The 23,100-nt window shown below is 40.9% G+C and overlaps 1 protein-coding gene across 1 annotated transcript in view; it reads left to right on the top strand.

The window, feature by feature from the left end:
- Positions 1-23,100, top strand: part of ST6GALNAC5 (ST6 (alpha-N-acetyl-neuraminyl-2,3-beta-galactosyl-1,3)-N-acetylgalactosaminide alpha-2,6-sialyltransferase 5) — a 71,668-nt gene that overhangs the window by 34,932 nt on the left and 13,636 nt on the right. The window contains exon 2 of the mRNA XM_010134926.1: positions 22,661-23,070. Coding sequence (XP_010133228.1) covers positions 22,670-23,070 — 401 coding nt within the window. The 5' untranslated portion in view covers positions 22,661-22,669. The remainder of the gene's footprint in view (positions 1-22,660; positions 23,071-23,100) is intronic.

The raw sequence follows: 23,100 nt of genomic DNA, 5'->3' as shown, positions 1-23,100 counted from the left end.
CAGGCAGGACTTTAGGGCTTTTGTGGCCTCATTAGGAGAGTTTCCTCATGGCAAACGGAGTGAGCCATGCAGGGTGAAGTGTTGAGCTTACTGGTGCTATTAATGTAGCCAGACTCCTACCAAAACCAACGTTTGCATGTACAATTGTGTATTGTGAAGTTTCAGCGGCTTTCAGAATGCTCTACAGGCAACGCTGCGCTCTGATGGGCAGCTGCAAAAGCAGTGTGATAAACTGCAGCAGGATGGTATTTGTAAATACCATCTTTTGGTATTCTGTCTTTTGTAGTTAGGCAGAGGAAACTTGCTTAGAAATAATTTCATGGTACTATTAAAACTAGCCTTCAGCTTTTTGGCCAAGTTACTTCAAAGAGGAGCTATTGCACCAGAGGAGCAACCAGAGATATTCCAGGGTCAAAACAGCATTAGGGAAGGTCAGAGGGATGCATTTACAAGTCAAGAAGACATTGAAGGGGATCTAATTATAGGCTTAATCGCTGTAGGTAATGACAATTCAAGCTACTATATTTAACATAGTCTGGATAGTATAACTGAGGTCATTCACCAAATGAATCAACAAATCCAAAGCAGATTTTCAAGAACCGTTGAGAAAGGACTGGGAAGTCTTAGGCCCACCAAAGCCAAGCAGACTTTTATCAGTGAGTTTTCCAGCCGAGCCCGGATTTCACCCTTTGCGTAGAAAGGACTGTGGCTTTGTTTCAGAAACATCTTCAATGCAATTTCTCTTAAATTTTTAGTAACGTATATGCTTATCATTTTGCTGGAGCAGTGCCAGTGGTGTACTGTGGGTTGTAGAGATGAAGGTCGAGCCACAGTGCTATGGCCCCATTGCCAAATCCATCACTGGCTTGTGTGGTGCCTTTGGCTGAGACACGTGTGGATGTTTATGATTATTTGCTCCTGAGTCTCTCCACATCTCAACTACCTATCTTCATAAAAACTTAAACATCCATGATGAATAGTGATTCGATGTTTTCAAGGAGGAGTCAAACAAGGGCCAGTGAGGGTTGATTTAGGTGGGTGAAGCTGTGTTCTCTGTATTCCTACTTGTCCATATTTGTAGTTCACAAAAGCAGAAACAATGTGGTATTAATCCATGGTCTATAAAGTGAAATCACATTTTTAGTCTTGCATTTCAATCAGCCTCATTTTTATGAACTTTGCAGTTGTGTTTCACTTGGGATGTATTTGGCTGCTTGACAAAGTGACTGGAGATTTATAATTCCTTATTAGTAACTCAGGGCTCTAAAGGGAATAACAGAGTACTTATTTACTTTTCTAGGTCAGGCTCATGATGTAGGAGTTTAATGAACTTCGGCTAAACAGGAATTGAAGCAGAATTAAAATCTCAGAGTCCATCTGTCCAATAAAGCTATTCATCTTATTTTCTATAGGCTAGATATTTTTTCCTTGTGCAGGGCTGTTTAGGCTGCACTTTCTAAGTAATCAGCCAAGAATATGAGGCTCTCATATAGAACCTGGTATTAAGTCAATGCACTAATGTGATTGTGCTCTGAAATTACATTGTGTCAGATAACTGTATTTATGTGTCAGTGTTCAGGGCAGTAAGATCCCAGTTCAAGTGTGCTGAAAAGGAGTTTGTGATTCATGTTTGCAGCTGAGCTATTGCTGCAGTTTTGATGCCTCTCAGATACTGTTTGAATCAATAAGGTGAGCGCTTCTCTGTCAAGAGCACATTCAAATCTGTGTTCAGGAAAAACAGTGGAGTATCTGTGCTCCCCTGTACATGTGAAGGCAATAGGGTTTCATATTCTCACAGGAAATATACGCTGGTATTTACTTGAAATTACAAGATTAGTGATGGAGATAAAGACGTGTGGAAGAAACACAAAAACATGCTACATCACCACAGCATGCTTTGCACTGGACTTGTAGTGCAAGAAATAACTTCTCGTCTTTATTGAAAAGAAGAGTTTGTATTACATTCAGAAATGTCTGTGGATCAAATATGTAAACCACCGTCATATATATTTGAAGATCCTAAGTATTTCAGTAGATACCGTTTAAGGCTTGGAGGTATAATGGTGTATGCACATAGAAGGCCAAATCTCCTTGGTTTATGCAGTATTAGTAAATATAAGTCATGAAGATATGTTTAAGACAGTATACATTTATTGGGGAAAAAGGCACAAACCAAGAGATAATAGAAAACAGTGAGTGAGGGGTTATATCTGAAATATCCTATCTTCATGCTTATTCATGACTCTCAAGAAACACCTTCCTTCATGCTGTCCTAAATGCTGATCTTGAAATAAGTTCCTGTGCCATTTTCTCAAAAATAGGAGATTAAGGTCACCTTGCCAAAAGCCATCTAATCCTCAATTAAACAAGAAAATCATCTGCTTTGCCCTCAACAGTAGCTTGGTGGTTAGACTGCTTATCTAGAATGCAGAGGGCAAAACCTTCATGTCTTCCTTGGTCAGAGGTGATTTACAATTTTTTCTCTAAGGATACAACCCTAATCTCTAAACTACAAACCCATGTGACAGTCAGAGCACTCTGTACGTCTTTTTGTAGCTGTGCCTCTAGGCGCAGGGAACTGAGCAAGCACCTCTTCCTGCGTATTATCCAATGACCATTTTACATAGATGTCATGAAAGCCCTCAGAGCATCGACTAACTTCTTGAGCCTTCAGGCAAGCATGTTGTACAGTCTTTGTTCACCATGTCTTCTCATTATTCACGTTAGATTTTATTTTTCTTTGATTGTTGCACGTTAAGTGATGGAAAGGAGTATTGAACTTTGAAGTCTTTTTCTGCCTTACTCCTTATCAACCAAGTTGCCAGCTGGCAGGAGTGTGTAATCTTACTAACTCTCCGTGATACAGGAAAGACTCCCAAGTGCTAAGAGATACATGGGAGAATACCCAAATGGCCTTTTTATTAAACAAATCTGATGTGGAAGTGGGGGAGGAGTGATTTTGTATTTGCTTTTCTGGTTTTGAACAGAGAATACTTGGCTTAAGAGCAATAAACTAACACTATTCTTGCTTGTAAAAGCACTTAAGAAGCAAGACTGCAAATAGTAAGATGAAGTTCCTGTTTAATAGTAATCGAGCAAGGCTGTGCCCGTGTGACAGCTAAGCAGAGAAGTGAAGCATTACTGATCAATCTGATTCTGTAGTTGGTCAGTGGGAGGACCAGGTGTAGTTGTTTGTTTGCCAAAAAGAAAGGCTAAAGAAATAGCAATCTCTGGAGTTTTTGAGGGGAATGCCTTATTGAAATGGCAGTGGAGGTTCTTGGTTTCTGCATGATGTGGATGTTGGGAATAACTTTGTCTCTGCTACTGTTGACGGTGAAGGGACAAAGTCAGATTCCAGACCTATGGTAAGGAGTCCTGCAGGAGTTGAGAGAGGAGAAAAGGTGTGATCATGAACTGGCACAGTTGTTTTGGAAGAGTCTGTAATGTAGAAGCATTTGTACCCGTAAGTCTGATAGCATTTGTCTTGATTGTGAGGGGGTGATGCAACTTGGCCAGTACAAAGCACTTCTTTACCATATAGCTGTATCTCTGCTAGGACTGCTTTTTTGGCATAATGTATTTGTTTTGCTATAACAATAACGTGCCTCTAGAATAAAAATGACCTAAGGATGGGAAGGCTGAACACAGTGGAATAGTGTGTCCCTCTTTGGGAGGGGTTAGCAGAGACAATGTAATAATAGCATTCCTATCCTATCCACTGATAGGGATTTTTTTCACTAAGATATATGAACTACCTTGAAAACTGGGTCAGCTTAAAAGCTGTCACAAATGCTCATCACCAAGCGTATATTGCTGCATACCTGTCACACTCGGCAGCTGGAACGAATTCTGTGAAGAGACTGAGGTAAAAGGTGAAGCGCAGCAGGATTATTGGCTATGAACAAATTACACTTCTGCAGTTTGTCTGGTACAAAACAAAGGAAATGGGGCAAAATTATTCTTAATACTGATAAACAAATAGTATTTGTCTTTTGTTTTTAAACTGATATTTTTTATTAGTCAAATTTATTTGCATACATTTGGTAAATGCAGTATTATTCCCATGGTAGTTTATTCTTGCTGCTTGAGAGACTGAATTTGTTGACATATTTAGACATGGAAATTTACAGGGAATTGCTTGAAACCCTTTAGGGGTTGAAAGTTCTTTAAATGGAGTTAGTTTCAGTGTAATAATGGGATTGCTGGTGATAAATTACCATACAATGTATTTACTGCTAACCAAGAGCGAGCTTCTTAGAAGATGCTCTTTCTTTTTTTAGTAAAATGAAGTTACATGGTTGAAAACGATAGTGTCCTCTCATAGCATATCTTTGCTCCAACAACTCCTGATGATCATAGTTCACTGTAGAAGATTTGTGCTGAAGAGCAGCAACATCTCATCTTAGTTGAACTCTCCAGTCATGCTTGGTAAATAACAGCTTGTATGATTGATGTGCCCCTGTGCTGCATGCAAGGAGGTAACTTGCCAGCCTGGAGAGAGCCAACATCGGGGCTCAGGCCCGTGCTTTTCCTCACCGTGTGAACACAAGCTGAAAGCGTCCTCTGAGAGAGATTGTAAGCTTTCCTGTGCGGTTGAGAAAATGGTAGGGAGCAGTAATTAAGAGTTCAGGTTAGTTCTGCAGCTAAAGCTTGCCCTAGGAGTAAGTGATTCTCATCTGCATCTCCATCCTTCAGTCCTTGGCTTTTTCACTGACAATGCCTTCAGGATGCCAGAGGGCAGTGGTGGCTTTGTGATGCAAATCAGTCCTGCCAAATCTTACTACTAAGAAGGTGACTCATTCATTCGGGATCAGTTTGTAAGGCAACTTGTAACATCTCTCTTATTTGGCATGAAGGATTTTGCCAAGCATTTCAAAAAGACAGTTACAATCTCACTCAAAATCTAAAGAAAAAAAATCCTTTAATTCATATTATTACTCACAATTCTATGTGAGTGCCAGGAGCCGGACAGAAAGGTTGAAATGCAACAAATTTGTTCTCCCAGGGTGAGCAGAAATTTTGCCTGCAAGAGAGTGTTGGAAGAGTTGCTGGGTTTTTCTTGGGAGGAAGGCAAGAGCAGAGAGGACAAGAGCGGTCCAAATGAACTTACTGTTTTTAGCAGGACATATGGCAGGTTACTCTTTAGTGGTTTGTACTTCAGAAGAAGTGGAGGGAAAGCAGCACAATAGCCTTTTCCTAAATTAGAAGAGTAAAGCAAATAGAGGCTCCAGTGCATCTGTTTGAGAGGGAGGGAGTAGGACCAGACTCGCTGAAGCATTTGTGGCATATCCTGGACTACAGGGATGGAGCCAGCAGCGTGGTGGCCCAGCAGACAGGAGTTGCTGTGATGCTGAAGGCGTGTTACCATGCAGAAGCTTCACGTGTACAGGAAATTCTCAGGTTTTGCTGCAGAACTGATTTAGCTGGGGGGATATATTAAACTGAGGCAGGGGAAATGCTGCACTTAGTTAGCTGGAGGCAGAGCACCTGAAGCACTGTTCTCCAAACCCCTGGTGGGAATCCTGACACTAACAGGGTTCAAGAGGAGGATGTCATGCAACCCTTCCCAGTTAGGACTACTCAAAACTTGTGTTTAGAGAGTAGGTGCAGATTCAGCAGCAGTGTCTCAGTTGTGGTAACTACAGAAGTCTGAAGTGAGCATATATGACTATTCTTCACACATTCCTTAGGTATCATAGCTCTGGACAATCCAGGTCAAACAATTAGAAATTGCATCTAACTAATATGTTGGTTTAAAAATTGTAAGCTATAAATACTAATACTATATTTGGAATTTATTTTTTCCTTTGCTTTTGAAGTTTCATTGTGTACTTAACATTACACTTCCCAGAAACTTGTTCTCTTCTAATCCCGTCACTCTAGGAGCTGAAGATTTAAGAAAAACGTGCAATATTATGAAATATATAATAAAATTAACAATTAGCAATATAGTAGGAAGAGTAAACAGATCATCAACTAAAACTACTACGTGCAGTAATTCATCCGTCTCGGTGATGTCTCTAGTCAAGAAAAAGTCTCATGTGGTTGCTAAAGAGAGGCTGACTACTAAGGACCAGAAATGCTGTTAATTTGCAGGTTTAAGTCAAAAGCAACTGTCACTATATTCTCGAGTGAAAAAAACCCCACAAGAATATAGACCCTGAACTTGTAAATACATTGAAGTTACCAAAATACGCTTTATTAATAAAGTAACAGGTATATGCTTTTAACAAGTGACAGACACGTACAGAAAATGCAGTTTATAAACTGTCCATAGGCTGCAGTTTGTCCCTATGAAGTCTTTGGTCACCCTATGCTAATAGCAAATGCAAAAGAAATAGAAAAAGGATTGAAATCTATAGCATGCCCAGCTGATTTCTATAACATCCTAAAATTCACATTCACATCTTCAATTTTTGATGTGCTCTCTTCATCCTTCAAAACTAATTTCAAGGATGTTTCAATGCATTCTTAATTTACCATATGTGCTTCATTTCTGCTGTATCACTGCAATGGCATATATGTGGCATAGAGATTTTAGCCTAGAAAATAAAGATATATCAGGGAGTGAGCAACCATGAAAGAAAAGAAAAAACACTGACAAAATAGCGAGTAGAGAAGCTTGGTGCAAAGGAAACAGCCTGGATTTGAGAGAGAATTCAGTGATGCCAGCCTGCCTTTGAAAGCTTGCTGAAGTGTGTTAGACAGTTGGGGATAGAGTTGTAAGGGGGAAATTTAATCTTCTTAGAAAATACCAAAATTTATCTGATGCTGGATAAAGGGGAACCTCTTGTGAAGCTGTATGGCTGATTTTCACAGGAAATGTTTAATTCTTTCAGATATTGCAAGACTGCATGTACCGCTTTAGTAAATAGAAATTGCTGCCTGTGGAAATCCATTTAGTAAGTGTTATTTTGGAGGGTGGTGGAATCTTACACAGTACTGAGGCTTCTTTCTACCGTACCTGCTAAACAACTACAAGTTTTCCTTCATTCACTAAGCTTTAGCTGAATTAAAACCCCTACCAATGCTTAATAAAATAATCTGATAAGAAGAGGCATGGTATTAAGGTGAATGGTTAATATGTGAAAAATTATTCAAGACAGAAATATTCTTCCTGCAGTTCTGTTAATTTTATCAGTGCATATATAGTGCACAATTATGGTGTATATATGAGTGACGTACACCCACGTGCAGTAAACTGCATGATACCTACCAAATCTTAAGACTGTAAATAATTTACATTTATTGCCAAGCAGAATCAGAATTTTCCAATCTCAGAGGAAAATAAAGTCTTGTCAGTCCATCATGCCTAGTAACCATTTCCACAAATACGAAAGTCTAGACATCCTACCCCTTGGATGAGCTAAGCTGATTGATTCCTGGAGCCAGTTTGCTGAAGATGCAGCTGTCTTTCTCAAACTTGATGTAGCATTTGCTGTGGGTAAGAAGAACAAAGGCAATGCTAGTACTTGTTTGTGCTTTGGGCTAATCTGGAAGGAGTAGAAGATTTTGCTTCATGTTTTATATACCCCCTGCTACTAGTCTTGCTCACAGGGAGAAGGAAGGCATTTTTCCACTGTGATACTCAGAGTGCTTAATTAATACTCACCAGAGCTAAGCCCTGTAGAAAACCACAGAGAAGGTTTTTTGTTCTTGAAAAGAAAAGCGAGGCTGATCGACTGCTAAGACCCAAACTTAGGTAATGGGTAACACAGGAAATATGCAGTTATTTCTCATGGAGATGGTGTGTAAACGTTGTGTCTGTCTGTAGGCTCGAGTTGGTCTTTCCAGTCCTTTACTCAGGAGGGACAAACACGTTGTAAAATATTGTGAGATAACGTTGGGCAACTGGTCTTCAAATAGGATTAAAAGGCATTGTTCAGAATGTACAAGAGAAAGCTGTTTCAATGTGTAAAATATACAGAACTAGATTGCTTCAGTCTGTATCCATCCGCAAATAGTAAATATACATGTAGTGCACATTTCCACAGGAAGAGTTTGCACGCTGCACAGAGCTTGCGTAGCCAATACTTCAAAGCAAATACTGCTGAAGGAATTCAGGGTGGCGATCAGTCCGACTTGAGTCGCTTCCCTAATTTGAAAATGCCGTTGACAGAGAGTTGCCGGAGAAAGCTGGTTTGACATAAGAAGATGAGCATTGAACTTGAAATTATAGTTTGTCTGGGGTACAAGTGCTGCCTCTGAAATGCAGATTTCCTCTCTTAAGAAACATTCACTTCAAAGTGTTATGCAAACTACTGCACTACAGCAGCAGCCATAGAAATACACTGCAGCATGTCCCAGCGACTACACACACCTGGTGCGCAGGGACCGAAAAACCGACCAGCCAGCAGGCACTAGGATGACTCTGATACGGCATTTTCTGCTAATTGAAAAATAAATACCTAGGACGGGGTTGGTGTAACGAGCAAAGGAAGCCTTTTGTGCACACCGAGCTAGGGCATTGTGATTTTAACCTGCTGTCAGCCCAGGAAGAAAGATGTATGTTTGCTTTGGATTATCTGATGTGCCACTACCTGGCAAACCAGGAGCGTCTTCCATTTATGCACACTCGAGTGAGCACTAAGCAGGACGCGTCTTTATTAGCTCTGTGAAAGAACTTTCCTACTCTTGTGACAGCAAACCTAGGATTTATTTCAGCGTAGTATGGGAAGAAATTAGTCATCCATGCCATGGAGTAGGATGCTGTATCTTTCACATGGTTTCTCTGTTTCTGCCTTGTAAGCCACTAGCACTTCCCTGCATTTTAGATGATGCATTTGCATTTTCAGTTTGTACGTTTCCCTTTCTGTTTTTGATCTTCACTGGCAGATAAGAGGGGAGTAGATCAGAGAGCTAAGGGGAAAGGTGCTGAATGCACCCAAAGCCGCAGAACAGCTGGGGGAGAAGTGGTGTCATTAGACACCGCTATGGCATCTGGATACTTGGGAACTAGATCCATGTGTGTGAACTAAACATAGAAATGCCAAGGTACTTATAAAAGGCCCAATTTACAAGTCACGTGTCATTTTTGCACTGAATAACTGATCTGTATTTGCAGTTAACACCATTTGTGTCTGAGATAGAGAAGTAAATGTAGTGTCCCTGTTCGCTAGCAGTTCAGACTTGGGACTGTAATGTAAAGTAGAATGTCAGGCAGTGCCTTGCCTAGTCTAATTTATGGCTTCGGAACAGCTTGTTACACACCCGCTGTGGGACTGGGTGATGGGAGTAAAGAAACCCCCACCTTTTCATGCGCCCGAACAGCAGATTGCCTGGTCTGCAGAGCTCTGCTGCATCAAAAGTAGATTAAATCTTTATCTAAGGATCACAGGATGGTGATGGTGCTCTTAAACAGTAGATGCTATTAAAATGTCACCATCGCTGTCAGTCAGCACCTAGTACCTGAGTTAGGGCTGTTTCCCCTGATACTGAGAATGGAAAATAGACAGGTTGCTACTGAAAGTGAACTGTTGTAAATGAGGAGCACAGATCTAATCCTTTCTGATACGGCTTATTATCCATCTGTAAGATTAAAAATGTATGTTTTATTACTTCAGGGGTTGCACTGACCTCCAGATGTCATGCTTCTGGATTTTTCTACTGCTTATATACATTATGTTTTTATTCCATATTTTGTCAATATCAAGGCTCAGTCATATATATGAAAGAATATGTGAAGCTACAGAGAACATGGTAATTGTCCATTTTATGAAAACTTAAGGGCTTTGTCTTGTGACCATTGTGCAAAATGGCAGATATTGATATCTTAAGTAATTAGTCAATCACAGATTTGCCTAGTCAGTCAATGGGAACGATGTAGAATGGACTAGAATTGATCGCACTTCATTTCCCATCAATTGGCAGAGCAAATGGTCGTTCAGATGATAAGTTAGGATCATTGCCAATCATTTTTGGGCTCATACCTTCTGTTTTTTCTTTCAAACAAGCACCCCCAGACTATTTGATGGAAGTCAATGTCCTCTGTCATTGGTGAGTAAAACAATGCAGAGTTTTTGTAGCCTCTGAGGGACTGAGACTATTTCTAGCTCCGTAATTGATGCCACTGCATAGTCCTATAACCACCTAACCTTATTGAATTGTTCCCATGTGAAGATTTGATTTCAAATTTAGTAATCATTATACATCATTTATTTTCATATAGATTACAGGGTCGACTGTAAAGTGACAGAATTTCACCCCAGAGCTCTTTGAATGTTTGGCTCTTCACTTTTACTTTTTTTGGATATGCTTGTGACACTTCCAATTTCAGTGATTTACTAGCAATTAGTAGGCTTCCATGACAGATTTATTGTAGTCTTCCAAAGAGTGATGAATAAGGTATGTGGCTACAAAGAAGTGGTTCCCTAGGACTTTTATTTAATACGGGAACACAGATTTAGATCCCATGAAGAGCTTTGGTGTGTAAAGCAGGACTTAACCCAATTAAACTCCACTCCTAAACATAAATGTAAAATTGCAGTTAAAAAAAATCTTTGGTTAGCTGCTGCCTAACCCTGAAAGCACATAAACCAACTCCCCATTTGAATTTCAAGCGAGCTGGATGCCTACACTTTTTCTGCATCTGCCAAAATCTTCGCCTGATTCCTGTGTAAGGCTACTCAGGAGCTGGAAATCAGAATTCCCTTCTCCCAAATGCTCTGCCTGGTTCTGCAGACCCACCTACACTGATGCAGCCAGACATGCCCCTAGAAAGGTAGCTGGAAGGGATGGGGCCATTGCCCACGGGAGCTGTTTCTCCATACCTCTGTTGGCTAGAGAGTAGTTCATACTTGGTGTGAGGTTTCTGCATGCATTTCAGTTTCTGGGGTTGTCTTGTTTTGTTCCTGTCAAAAAGGTAATGTTCTCTGTAGCTTTTGGGATAGCGATTGATTCCTTTGGAAATGGTGAATATTCAAAAACAATCTAGTTGAGACAGGACCAAATGTTTTTGCATTAACAAACTTTTTTTTTTTGAAAAAACATTGATCTGTTCTTTTTATTTGCTTACCCAGATGTCTGTTGCTCAGTACTGATAAGAAAAAAAAAAAAAATCTCATTTCTGATGTGAAACCATCCACATGCTAAACAAATACATACTGAACCAAAATAAACTATTTTAATAACTTACTTTTTTAATTAAATGCAAATGTAGCATCCATTGCAGTCTGTTAAAGCAAACAAAGCCCCCAGCACATTTAGCATGTTAAAAAGATTTTTGCTGTGTTAACAGTGTTATACAATAATTAAAAAGGAATCCAGCAAAGCCTTCAGAACCTGTCCCCTTCTATAGAATGTAATTAATTTTCCTTTAATTATAACAGGGCTGTAGTGTGGTTATTATTTTTGAGGGGTAGAAATCCTGCACTGTTGCTGGTTTTTTGTTTTGGGAAGGAGAACACGTGACAGAAAGGGAGAGGTTTGAAGGACACTCCAGCTGTAATTAAATGCTGACATATCAGTGTTTGGCTGCTCATTTCTTCAAATGTGGGTTTCCAGGATGGAGGCTCCTCCCAGCTGTACTGTGCTAACAGGACCGGTGGTTTCTCCTGGGAGGACGCATTGTTTTCTCCTCAGATGTAAAAGTATGGGAAATAGGCAGGGCCGACACGATGCAGGCACTGCCCTGCTCAAGGTGAAATACCCGCTCTGTTTCCACCCTTTGTTAGGATGTCAGGGTGCCAGCTGTCCTCAAGGGCTCTCCCTTGGAGCAGTTTGGACACTCACCCGGCAGGTCGAGTCAGGATTACGCTCTCGTGCCATCTCCTGGCAGATTGTCACCCACACTGTCTCTGTCCCTTCTGCTCTGCCCTGTCCTCCGGAGGTGTCATTGTCACAGCATGCCAGCCCTGTGGGATCAGCGGGAAAGCCAGTGGTGCTGCAGGTGGCCTTGTGTGGGCACGGTGGGGGATTGCAGAGGACGGCACAGGTCCAGGACACTCCGCAGAGCCCTGCTGTGCTCGCCAGGTGTTGCACCTGTGCAGGGTGTGTGCAGGGTGTGTAAGGTGGACACAAGTGCTGGGCTCTGAGGATGTGCCGAGTGCAAAACATCAGGCGGCTCCCGAGAGCCACCTGATACGTGTGGGCACGTAGGCAGCTGAAAGGCTGGTGTCACCTCACCCTGCCAGTGAGGCAGTGGAGTTTGGGCAGCTTGCAGGCGGTCTTCTGCCGCATTACGCTGTAGGGTGAAGCACCCAAGGGCCATGCAGTGAAGACAAGATGAACTACTTGGTCACATTTTTAAATTTCTTTGCTGAGAGTTGAAATCGTGGCTCTAGAGAGGTCTAGGTTTGTCAAAAATGCTGTTGTGGTGGGTGGGCATTATTTGGGGCATTAAAGCAGGCAAGATGACCTACCTGTCCAGTGCTGGAAAACTACTTTAGAATATGCAGGCTCAAGAAACTGTTTGACAGAAGTTCACTGACATGAAACAATGGGTTGCTGCAACCAGGCATGGTACGGAGACCTGAAAAGCAAGCACTGGTTACAGGCTTTAAAATACCCTGCTGACAGGTGTCAGTTAAATGTCAAGTCATTCAGTAATCGTGATTTGAAACAATGAAAGATGAAGAAATATTTTGAAAAACCTCTGCAGCCTAGCACTTCTTGGTCATGCTGCTGTGTTCTCCTTTTCATTCTTCCATGACCATTACCACCATCACCCCTTTTATTGTAGCATTTGGGGCTGAATTTTGTGCATATTCAGTGTCACTAAAGCAAGCAATGCCATCCACCTACCTTTTTTTTCCCCGGTCTTGTTTTTACTCTCTTTGCTGCCTCTTCTCATTGTGAAATGGATCAAAGGAGTGATCCAGTGAAATATACGCCCTCCCCCAACCCAGGAAAAAGAGTGCGGGAACTGTTCAATCTCATTACCCAGTAAAATGCACTTCAAATGGCACACGCATCACATTCAAGGAGTACAATTTAGGACTAGTAATGCAAAATAAAAGCAGATAAAATGTATAAAACACCCACAAATCCCTTAGGACTCTGGTACTTTGCATTTCTCTTTGCAGGAAGGTTTCGTCTCTGCTGCTGCTCACTAAAAGATGATTCCTGTTTTCCTGAGTTCCGTGGTATCTGTTCTTAAACCTACTTCTTGCCTCTTCTCTGTGGCACACCCTTCTGCGCTTCAAATTCCTTGACCAAATGCATTGGATAGCTGTGGATTTAAGTTTGAACATTTCCCTAGTTATAGATACGCTACATCTTTAAGCAAGGAATATTATGAACAGCGTTCGCCAAGTGCCTGACAATCGTACTTCACTTAAATCGGTAGACGGTAAAACATAAATGAAAGCATTTACATGCCACAGCCACAAGAGATGGCACAGTTATGTATGTCTGTGAAATACGTAGATACAGAAATAGACTTAACTTTACTTCTAGCAAGGTCAACCCCCCCCACCCCCGCCCCCCTGCAATTAGCCGACTTGCTATCAGCTCTTTCCTGGCTCAGTTTTTCAAGGACCTCCCTCCTCTCATTTGCACTGCAGCTCGGGTTACCTTCCTCCAAGAGACCTTCCTTTCTCTCCAGCCAGCCTTTTCCTCTGATTCCTCCAGAGATGCCGGTTAACCTGGTCCTTTTCACCTGTATTTATTTCCCCCAACTTATTCAGAAGATAGCTTCAATGTTCTGCTTTAAATAGAAGAGCATCTCTTTGGAGAAGTGATGCTGTGTTGGCAGGCAGAGTGCCATCTCTTGTACTTGATTGTCTAATTAACCCTAGGAGGTAGGTGCATTTCAGTGCTAAATGTTTACATCCACCAAGTGTTTAATTTTATGTTAACCTGCACACTGACAAACAGACTCGATACAAACATCTTGATGGATAAATGTGTTTGTTTATTTTTGTCTCCTGATCAGGACTGCAATAGCAGTAAACAATTAAGACTTGAGACACTTAAAAAAAAAAACCCTCAAAACTGAAAAGAGCTGACCCCTGAGTTCAAAGGATTATTTTTCAAATTTAATTGGAGTCAAAAAATCAGTTAAAATTATAGTGATACCTAGTTACAGACACAGACTTTTAAACATCTGTCTTGAAGGTGTTCTCTTTTCATTTGGTTTTAGTCCTAAACTGAATATACAAATATTTTCACCCAACACACACTCTCTTTTTCTTCTCTACCAATGTGCAAGGGAGAAATGCCCCTTTCTGCATCCTGTAGCTATTGAATGAAATGGATGTTTTGACCAGTTTTGCTGCTAGTACCTGTTTCCAGCATCTGTCAGTTATGCCAGTGATCATGGAGGCTACCTTGGGATCCTGCTGTGGAGGTGGTTCAACTTCATGTATTGTTGAACCTGATACATCCTCAGAAAAACATTTTAAATCCAGATGCGGTACCTTTTTAGCAAAAAAAAAAAAAAAATTTTTTAAATCTGCTTTCGTTCCCTAATTTCTGATGGGCTGTTAACTCAGAGGAATGGCAGTAAGAGATCCAGAGCAGCCTGCGTTAATATAAAATAAGCTGGTGAAGATTACATGGAGCTAGACACATGAAAATAGAAAGGCCTTAGAGAACACTGCAAGGTGGAACATTTTTGACAGTTTTTAAGAGAAAGATCTTTGAACAAAATTTTTGAACAAAGACCTTTCAAAGGAAAGAGAAGCCTTTTTTTTTCAGTCTACTTCAGCAAGATATAGAGCAATACAAGACAAAACATAACTTAGAGAAAATTCCCTGTGGGGTCAGTAGCTTTCTGATCAGATATTTGGTCTTAAATTTTATCTGGCCTGTTGCAGAGGCTCTCTGCTACGCTGAAGTTACGTTAAAACTGGATGCCATTGGAAAGGGTTGCCTGTGTCCTTGCAATTGCTATCATCACATTATTGCCTTGTAGTGGTAATAGTTGTAGCGAGAGTTTAGATACGCCAAATAGCGTCACAGAAAGAAACAAGTACTTGAATTTGAAAACCAAGGCACTGACTTGGAGGATCAGTGATGTGTAGCTGGTTAGATAGAAAAAGTGACCCTGCAAAAATTGAAGCTCAAAAAAAAGTCTTGCACGGCCATGACAGGTGCAGAGAGAGCAACTGAGGACACATTTCCATGAAGCATTTAAACTGGAAAGAATTGCCAAAACCTACCAAAGCAGATGAGAGAAACTGATGTGAAAACTTTCTGAAGCGAGAATCCAAACTGTCCAATACCTTTCCTGTAGGCTATTGAAATAATTCCTGGATTTGTGACACTTCAGTGATAACTATTTGCATAGTTAAGACACTACACTTGTGGCTTTATTGCATTTTAGTGCAAGTACTTTAGCTACAGAACAAAAGTAAAGCAGTTTGATGTAATATGGATGTCTATTTGCACTCCTTTTAAGATAAACATTAGGCAATAACCATTTCTTTAGAGCCTGTATATTGTTCATACGATTCTCCCTCTTGTATAACAGCTCATGTTCATCAACATGATACATTCCTGCCTGATTTTCCAGTTCTGTCTTTCATTGAGGATATTCTTTTCTTTCCCTGATTGCTTTTTCTTCTTAGACCATTACTCTAGTTGATAGCTTCGGGTTATCATTGTATCCTGTCTCCCTCTCCAATAAGCCTATGATTGATACTAATCTTCCTCATGGGACACATTTATAGGATGCAGGATGGAAACTACTCTCTAAATCTTAGCTTAATATGTGCTGACAATTTGCAAGGTTGCACCTTATATTCACTTCAGGTGGCTTAGGGGAAAACACCAGCACCTGGTAATCATGCTTCCAAATAAGAAGAGAAATGTGCTCCATATACTGAAAGTTATCTTGTTGTGCAGTCTCCTGTGCTGCTTCTGCTTCTGTTTCATGTAACTAGAAAGGACCAGGTTTCTGTAGGTTCTCAATGTCCTGTAACCAAACTCATGCCTTTTCTTTCCAGTGAGAAGAGCCATATTTTAATTAACCTAATGGAAGCTTTGACTAGCAGGCAGTCCCCTGAAAAAGAGTTAATGTGCCGGAAAACACTTCACACAAGCAGAAGACTGTTCATTGACTGATGTGCTTAATGGTACTTTTTCTAAGGAAATTATCCCAGTGAAAGCTTTATGGAGTGCATTTGTTTTTCTATTTTTCTTTTCCTAATACAGCCTCATGTTTTGAAATAGCATTAGATAATTCTGAGGACCTTTTGAAAATAGAATTATTGTATGTTAACTACAGGGTTTGCAGGTGCCCATCAGTGCAGTGTCATGAAAAATAAAACCACTCCATTCCTCGGAGGAATGAAGCCCAGGGCACTCCGATCCCTAGTGTGATGAATGCATCCGCTGAAGCTTGGCTATGTCATTGTTTCTACTCATCAAATATCTGAAGGCAGAGTCCAGTTATATAATTAACTCTGAAGAATCAATGGGAAATGAAGATGCTAATATTGCCACAATATTTGCATATTCAAGCTCCACAGCCCAAGAAACAAAAGAGTAGTAATAAGAAATTAATTTGTTTTATCTTTTATCTTTTTAAACAGATGTGCATTTTTCTTTATGAACAGACTTGCCAGACCTTTTTTGAATTGCAAAGTTTTGCTCCAAATGCTTGTTATTTGGATTTGCATAAGGATTAACAATGTTGGGCAAGTGGTATCTCCTAACCCTTTCTGTTTACTTGTGTGATATCAGTCACTGGGATACAGTTTTGAAGTCAATCAGTTCAGTGGATTATGCAGTTTTTGTTTTCATGGCAGATTCTCTAACATTCCAGAAGTCTGGTTCAACAAAAAATACAAATGTATTTGTTCAGAGGATTTTTCCCCCTTCTTTAAGAGCTCTTTGTACCTGCTAGCAAAAATAATGAAAATTTGTGAAACCTGAGGGGAAGGTCTGAGCTGGCAGGCAGAGCGTGGAAATTAAGCTACACTCCCTATCTGAACATACGTGTGAAAATGTCATGATCAAAGCAAAACAATCTCTTAGAACAGAACTTGGCACCATGGAATCAAAACTCCCAGAGACTTAAAAAAGGCGTGTACCACAGCAAGTTGAAGTTGGTTGAAGCTCAAAACTCTTCTCATGCTGTAAGTGTTCTGGTCTGGTTTTTTTGTTCCATCTTTTTCTACACAGAATTGTTACCTAAAATAACCCTTTAGGCATCTGAATGATTTTTACTGTTCGGAGAGCATCATTTTGTAGTGTGTCAGGTAGATGGGACTTGAAAAATACCAAAGCAGACTCTTTGTGCTTTTATGTTTTTTCATTTTTGGTTCCTTTCATATTACTGTGAAAGCACTATTCCACCATCAATATATTACAGAGCAAAAATTACCAGGGAACTTGCATTGTTTTCACAGGACCATGTCTCGCAGAGTACTTGCATTGTGGAAATCACTTCTGAAGTGCACAGCTGTACTTCCCTAATGAGACAGCTTGAGCCCCACAGCTTGCTGCATTGACTTATAGAAGTTACTTCGCAAACGTGAAGCTTCAGGGTTTCTGTGCAACTTTAAGATGATTGTTGGGAATTTCTCAAAGAAAAGCAGATTCAGCCTTACAATTGTCAGTCTTCTAGGGAAAATAATAAGGAAGGAGGCACACCAATAGAAACAATAAGCGTAGCTTGCTCATGAGGGACAGACATAATGGCAAGAGAAGGTTAATACCTGGAGCAGTGCTGAGTGACAGGGGCTTACAAGAGCTGGAGCAGCCATTTGTGTTGTGCCAGCAAGGGGCTGGGGATGCTTGGAGCTCCTGCTGAGGTTGGGGTGCCTGTTGTGACAGGGCAGTTATCCTTGAACCATCTGGGAGAGGAGAACTGAGGAGGAGCAGCCAGCCTAGTGGAGTAGTGGTCCTGAGCCAGCAGCTTGTGAGAAACTTCAAAGCTGCTCAAAGCTACAAGAAAATAAAAAGTTAGAAGTGAAGCTGCCAGGACAAAATGTTGCATTATTGGCAGTACATTAATTAGTGTTGTTGCCGGTGGCTGATGACCCAGCAATCAAGAACAAGCCATAAGTAATAAATTACATTGGACATGGGGTGAACACAGGGTTCATTAACATCATTTATGAAATGCTGATTAAGTTCTGTGCATAAGGCAAGGGCATAAAAAGTAAAACTGAGGTAACATCCAGAGAGTGTCACGAGCTAGCTGTTGTGCTTAGGCCCAGCACAATGGGCTCTAGACACGGGAAATGTGAAACTCCTACCAATGAGATTATCTGCTTTATAACAAAAAGGGAAAGCTAGACTGCGCTGGAATAAGCTCACTTTCTCCTGAACCAGTAACATTGTCTCTTACAGTGTTTGTGTGTGCTTTTCAACCATTAGTAGAGCCCTGTACTGAATTCATTAAATTGAAAATAGAAACAGTTTGCTTTCCTGCACATCAAGCCTCTTATTTCTACCATTGCTGTTACTTCAGCAGGTGGCTTGGGAGCTCTTGCAGAGGAGGTGGTTGGTTCAGTAAGAAGGTTCAGGTGGTTAATATAGAGTGAAGAAGCCCTATAGCTTTTCATTCCAGATCAGACAGAAGGCAAGCACGCTGGCACTGGCTAGGAGAATGCTGTAGAGATGTTGCAGTGCAAGAGAAAAACATACCTGTCAAGTACCTTATCGGTATGTTGCACTTTCAGTCTCAAATTAAAGGTCATTCATCCAAAAGAAATTTGGATATTCTTTAACCGTTCTCACTCTCTCCTGCTCTCTCCCTATTCACTTTGAAGTCATCTGTAGTATTTCCAGATGTATCTGTGAGGAATGCTGATGTACATGAACTGTTAGGTGGTCTTTTTCTGCTGAACTCACTCATGAGCTGTTCTTCACTCCTGAAGAGCTTTTTTTTTTAATTATTATTTTTTATTTATAGAAGGGTAACTTTTATACTCCTGATAATGGAGTGATCTGAACCCAGGGGTCTTGAAAGTAGGTCATTAAGTACTCAGGAAAGGAGAAAGGTTGTTTTCCAGTATTCCTGATTTTACTGGAGGGAATTGTCTTGTTTTCTAAATTTTGGGTTTAAAATCAAAAACTTCCATAAGCAAAAAGAAAAAAAAAAAAAAGACCATTTGATTTCATCACAAAGGAAATAATTATATCTAAGAGTAGCATATTTTGATTTAGGAGTAGCATTTTTCCTAAGCAATCAAGTGTCTGAAAATAACATTTTTTCTATCAAGGGACAACATGGATTTTAAAGTCAGTAACAGAACAGATATTGCCTTAAACCAGAAAATACAGAAACAACTGTGGCATTGTTTTTTGTTTCTGTTTGCCTATCGGTTGGTATTAACCAAACCAGAGGTATATGATATAGCAAACAAACATACTCACTGGGCTACAACCTCTGTAAGCAAAAGTTGCCGGGAGTCAGTTTGGCCCGTGATGCTTACAGCAGGGCAAGGTTGTGCCCATTTGTTATGGCCACTAAGGTGCTGTTGTGGGGTTTACCAGACCCCAGCAAGGTTCACCTGCTCCCTTCATTCCCTTGGGATAGGCCATCTACCCCAGAAAAGCACCAGATGATTTTGCCATCATCTGGGGTTCTTGCACTGCCTTGTGCCTTGTAACCTCTACTCGCCCTCTCCCCACGTGTAATTTTAGGTGACTGCAACTGAAAGGTAATTTGGGCAATTTATTTGGCTGATACTTGGCTCGTTCACTGTCTTAAGTGCCCTGAGTATTGCTATGCCTGTCTTGTGTTGCAGAAGTAGCCACATGCTCTATCATGCCATGCAAGGTGCTGTACATGTGAGTATGCAGGAAACTGTGGCTGCTTATTCACAATGGGTATGATTAAACGTCAGCTGCTTTTACATGCATGACCTGTTACATTTCAAGGTAATTGATAAAGATGTCATAAACCTCACCTACCCTATCTCTTTACTGGGCATTTTGAAGGAAGGCTCATGGAGTAAGAGTTGCATTACCTGCCTAAAATATAGCTCATAAGTCATAGGTTTGTGCTTTTTTTGTTTTCATTTTTTCCCAAATATCACTGTAATAATTACTGTAGCAGAGACCTCTCTCTGGAGTTAATGTTCTGCTGGCTTAATGGCCCCTGGTTATTCTCAGGCCATCAACTTCTCTCAGCTGGTCATCAATCCCAAAGAACTGCCTTGTGCCTCCATTATTATTGCTTAAGTAGATGACATTTCTGGTGCAACTGCTGCTTCCCAATGAGATGATATTACAGCCAGTAGCTTTCCCCCGCCCCGCCTTGCTTTCAATACTGTCAAAGCATTATAAACAGCTGGTGCAAGAACGTTGTCGCTGTTGGCTGTGAATTCCTCTGACAATTTTTAGGTGCGAGTTTTGTAGACGTCAACTGAAAGAATCTGAGTAAGGTGAGTGAAAATGCTTTGCCTGGAGCAGCAGCATGGGCTCGGCCCCCGTGCATCGTTCAAGAAGTGGCTAGGCAATACCTGAATGTTTCAGTCTGAAGACTTTTTCCCAGAAGGAACAGTTTTCAAACAAGATCTGGGACAGATGTTTCAGGGTGTGTGTGTGTTAATGTTTGTCGTCTAACAAATGTTGATATCCCCTCCCTCACCCCCCCTCCCCAAGTTTTCACAGTCCCACTGATGGCCACCCTTGTTTCCTAACAATTGATGGATTCTCTGGCAGACTGTTAATAGAAACAAGTAAGTTGTAGCTCAGTAGGCCAGAAACCAGCAGAGATTGTTTAGGTGAAAATGTCATGCTATGTGGATATTCAAACCCATGTGAGTTAACATTGCTGCTGACTACATTTCCTTTAACCTCATTAGCACTTCATCTTGCTTTCCCAGGCATGATGGTGGAGCAGCTAATTCACCTTAGAGCCTTTTGCTAGGTAATTCATCAAAGTGGCAGATGAAAGCTTAAAGGAAAATGCATGTAAATATTGCATTAGGAACCTTGGCTCACAAAGGCATGAACGTTTCTACCCATATCATTAGCGCTGGATTACAATCCATATGTGTGAAAGAAAAGGGACCTTGTTGTTTGGGGAAGGTGGTTGTATCGTTGAACAAATTGTATAGTTTAGTTATTTTGTCTTTAATCAAAGGCACGTCATCATCCATTCGCTATCCTCACAGAAAAAAAGCTCAGACTGCAACAACTCATTACCTTAAAAATTAAGAACAAGTAACTTCTTCAAATATTAGAGGCCAAAGCAAACAGGGGATTGAGATTATCTCAAGCCTAGGTTATGTCGTCTTTTCAGCTTTAAAGTTTAAAGCTGTGCACTGCTGAACACTGATGTATTCAATTGATTCCTATATACATGTGGTTGATACTGAGTGTACTTATATGTCACCATAATGTAATAGACCCACAAGTGTATACCTGGAGATGCGCTACTACCTCTGCTCTGTTCGTCACGGTGTGAACAATGAGCTGCCACAAAGAGCCAAAGGGATTGATCTGTAGGTGCTGAGGCCCTCATTATAGACGGGTTTAAGTTGCTGGTGCTCTTCAGAGCCGATGAATACTGTCACCTGGGTGTTACACTGCAGGATCAGGCCAGTGACACGATGCAGGAGTCGAGTGCTCTCAGCATGTTGCGTGTCTGATTTGGAGCCTCTGGAATTAAGCCTGTTACTCACCAGAAAGGTACTGGCATGCCATTCTTTAAAATTCTGATGTACAGCCTTAGAGAAGGAGATGACAGATCGAAATGATTGATCATGAAGCAAAATGGCCTTCCAAGGAACTTTTTTTTTTTGAGGAAACTGTAAGATACACATCATGTATGTTCTGTAATCTGATGTTACTGGTTTTAAACGCTGCAAGGGCCACCAAGGCACACCTTCAACAGCCTTTACCTCCCACTTACTGTATTCTTATTAGAAAGTAGCACTTCAGGGACACTGTTAACCCTGTGGCCCTTTTTTGTTTGTTTATATGCTGAGCAGCAGATGCACTTACATACTCTTCTTACTGATATCTATATTGGTGGATATTTCAGCAATACGATGTATCATGCTTTTTCATTTTCATGAAAAAAAATGGGAAGAAGCTCTCCTGATTCCATTAGGTCAGCCAGTCCACTGAGCAGGTGCCTCCTGTTCCATTCTACTGTGTAACTTTTAAACATGACCTGACAAGCTAGGAAAGGTTCAGTGCACCAGCTCACTGGCATGTAAAATACACACAGACATTAACGACCAGCTCTGAGTGTTGAACCACAAAGGCGGTATGAGAGCACTGCAGTGGTTGTGGCACCAGCTTGGAAATAGCATGGAAGGATTGGTTCAAGGTATAACTTTCTTCCCGTAGCAAAATGTCCTGACCCCAGGGCTGAAAAGTTATTTATACTTGTGCTTATGAGGACTTATGATTATTTTCTGAAAAAATCAGAAGAGTCAAAAATACTCCAATTATAGCTCTTTTATGGCAATTGGAATAAGTACAATGCTAAGGATAGAAACCGTCGTGATTACTGTATATGAAGCAGCAGTGAAAAAGGGGGGGGTGGGGGGTGGGGCGCAGATGTTAAACAGTGGATTCAACTCCACAGAGGCACCTTCAGTGCTGTGCACCTATACCACATTTTCCTCATCTACAAAACGCACTTGTAATGCATCCACAGTTATCTGGGAAGCCTGCTGAGAGAGATGTATGTAAAGCCCTGTGAGATTTTTGCTGTAAAATATGCCATGTACCTGTAAGCTGTAGTTATCATGCAGTGAATGGGAAGATGTCTACAGCTAATTCTGAAGTGTGTATGTCTTTGCAGCCTTTAAAGATGCACTGCAAGAGTTGTGCGTTGGTAACCAGCTCTGGACACCTTCTGGGAAGTAAACAAGGTGACAGGATCGACGAGACAGAGTGCGTAATACGAATGAATGATGCACCTACTCAAGGTTATGGAAAAGATGTTGGAAACAAAACGAGCCTTCGAGTCATTGCACACTCCAGTATTCAGAGGATTTTGCGAAATCGCAATGAACTCTTAAATATGAGCCACGGTGCTGTGTTTATCTTCTGGGGTCCCAGCAGCTACATGAGGAGAGATGGTAAAGGCTTGGTGTATAATAACCTGCAGCTGATGAATCAGATACTGCCTCAATTAAAAGCATATATGATTTCTCGCCACAAGATGCTTCAATTTGATGATCTTTTTAAACGGGAAACTGGGAAAGACAGGTGAGAACTTCTGTGGGTACGTTTGGGGGA

The sequence above is a fragment of the Buceros rhinoceros genome, unplaced genomic scaffold (assembly GCF_000710305.1).
Source record: "Buceros rhinoceros silvestris isolate BGI_N320 unplaced genomic scaffold, ASM71030v1 scaffold4204, whole genome shotgun sequence".
Taxonomy (NCBI): Eukaryota; Metazoa; Chordata; class Aves; order Bucerotiformes; family Bucerotidae; genus Buceros; species Buceros rhinoceros.
The sequence above is the reverse complement of the archived record's forward strand: the minus strand, read 5'-3'. Positions and strand labels throughout refer to the sequence as shown.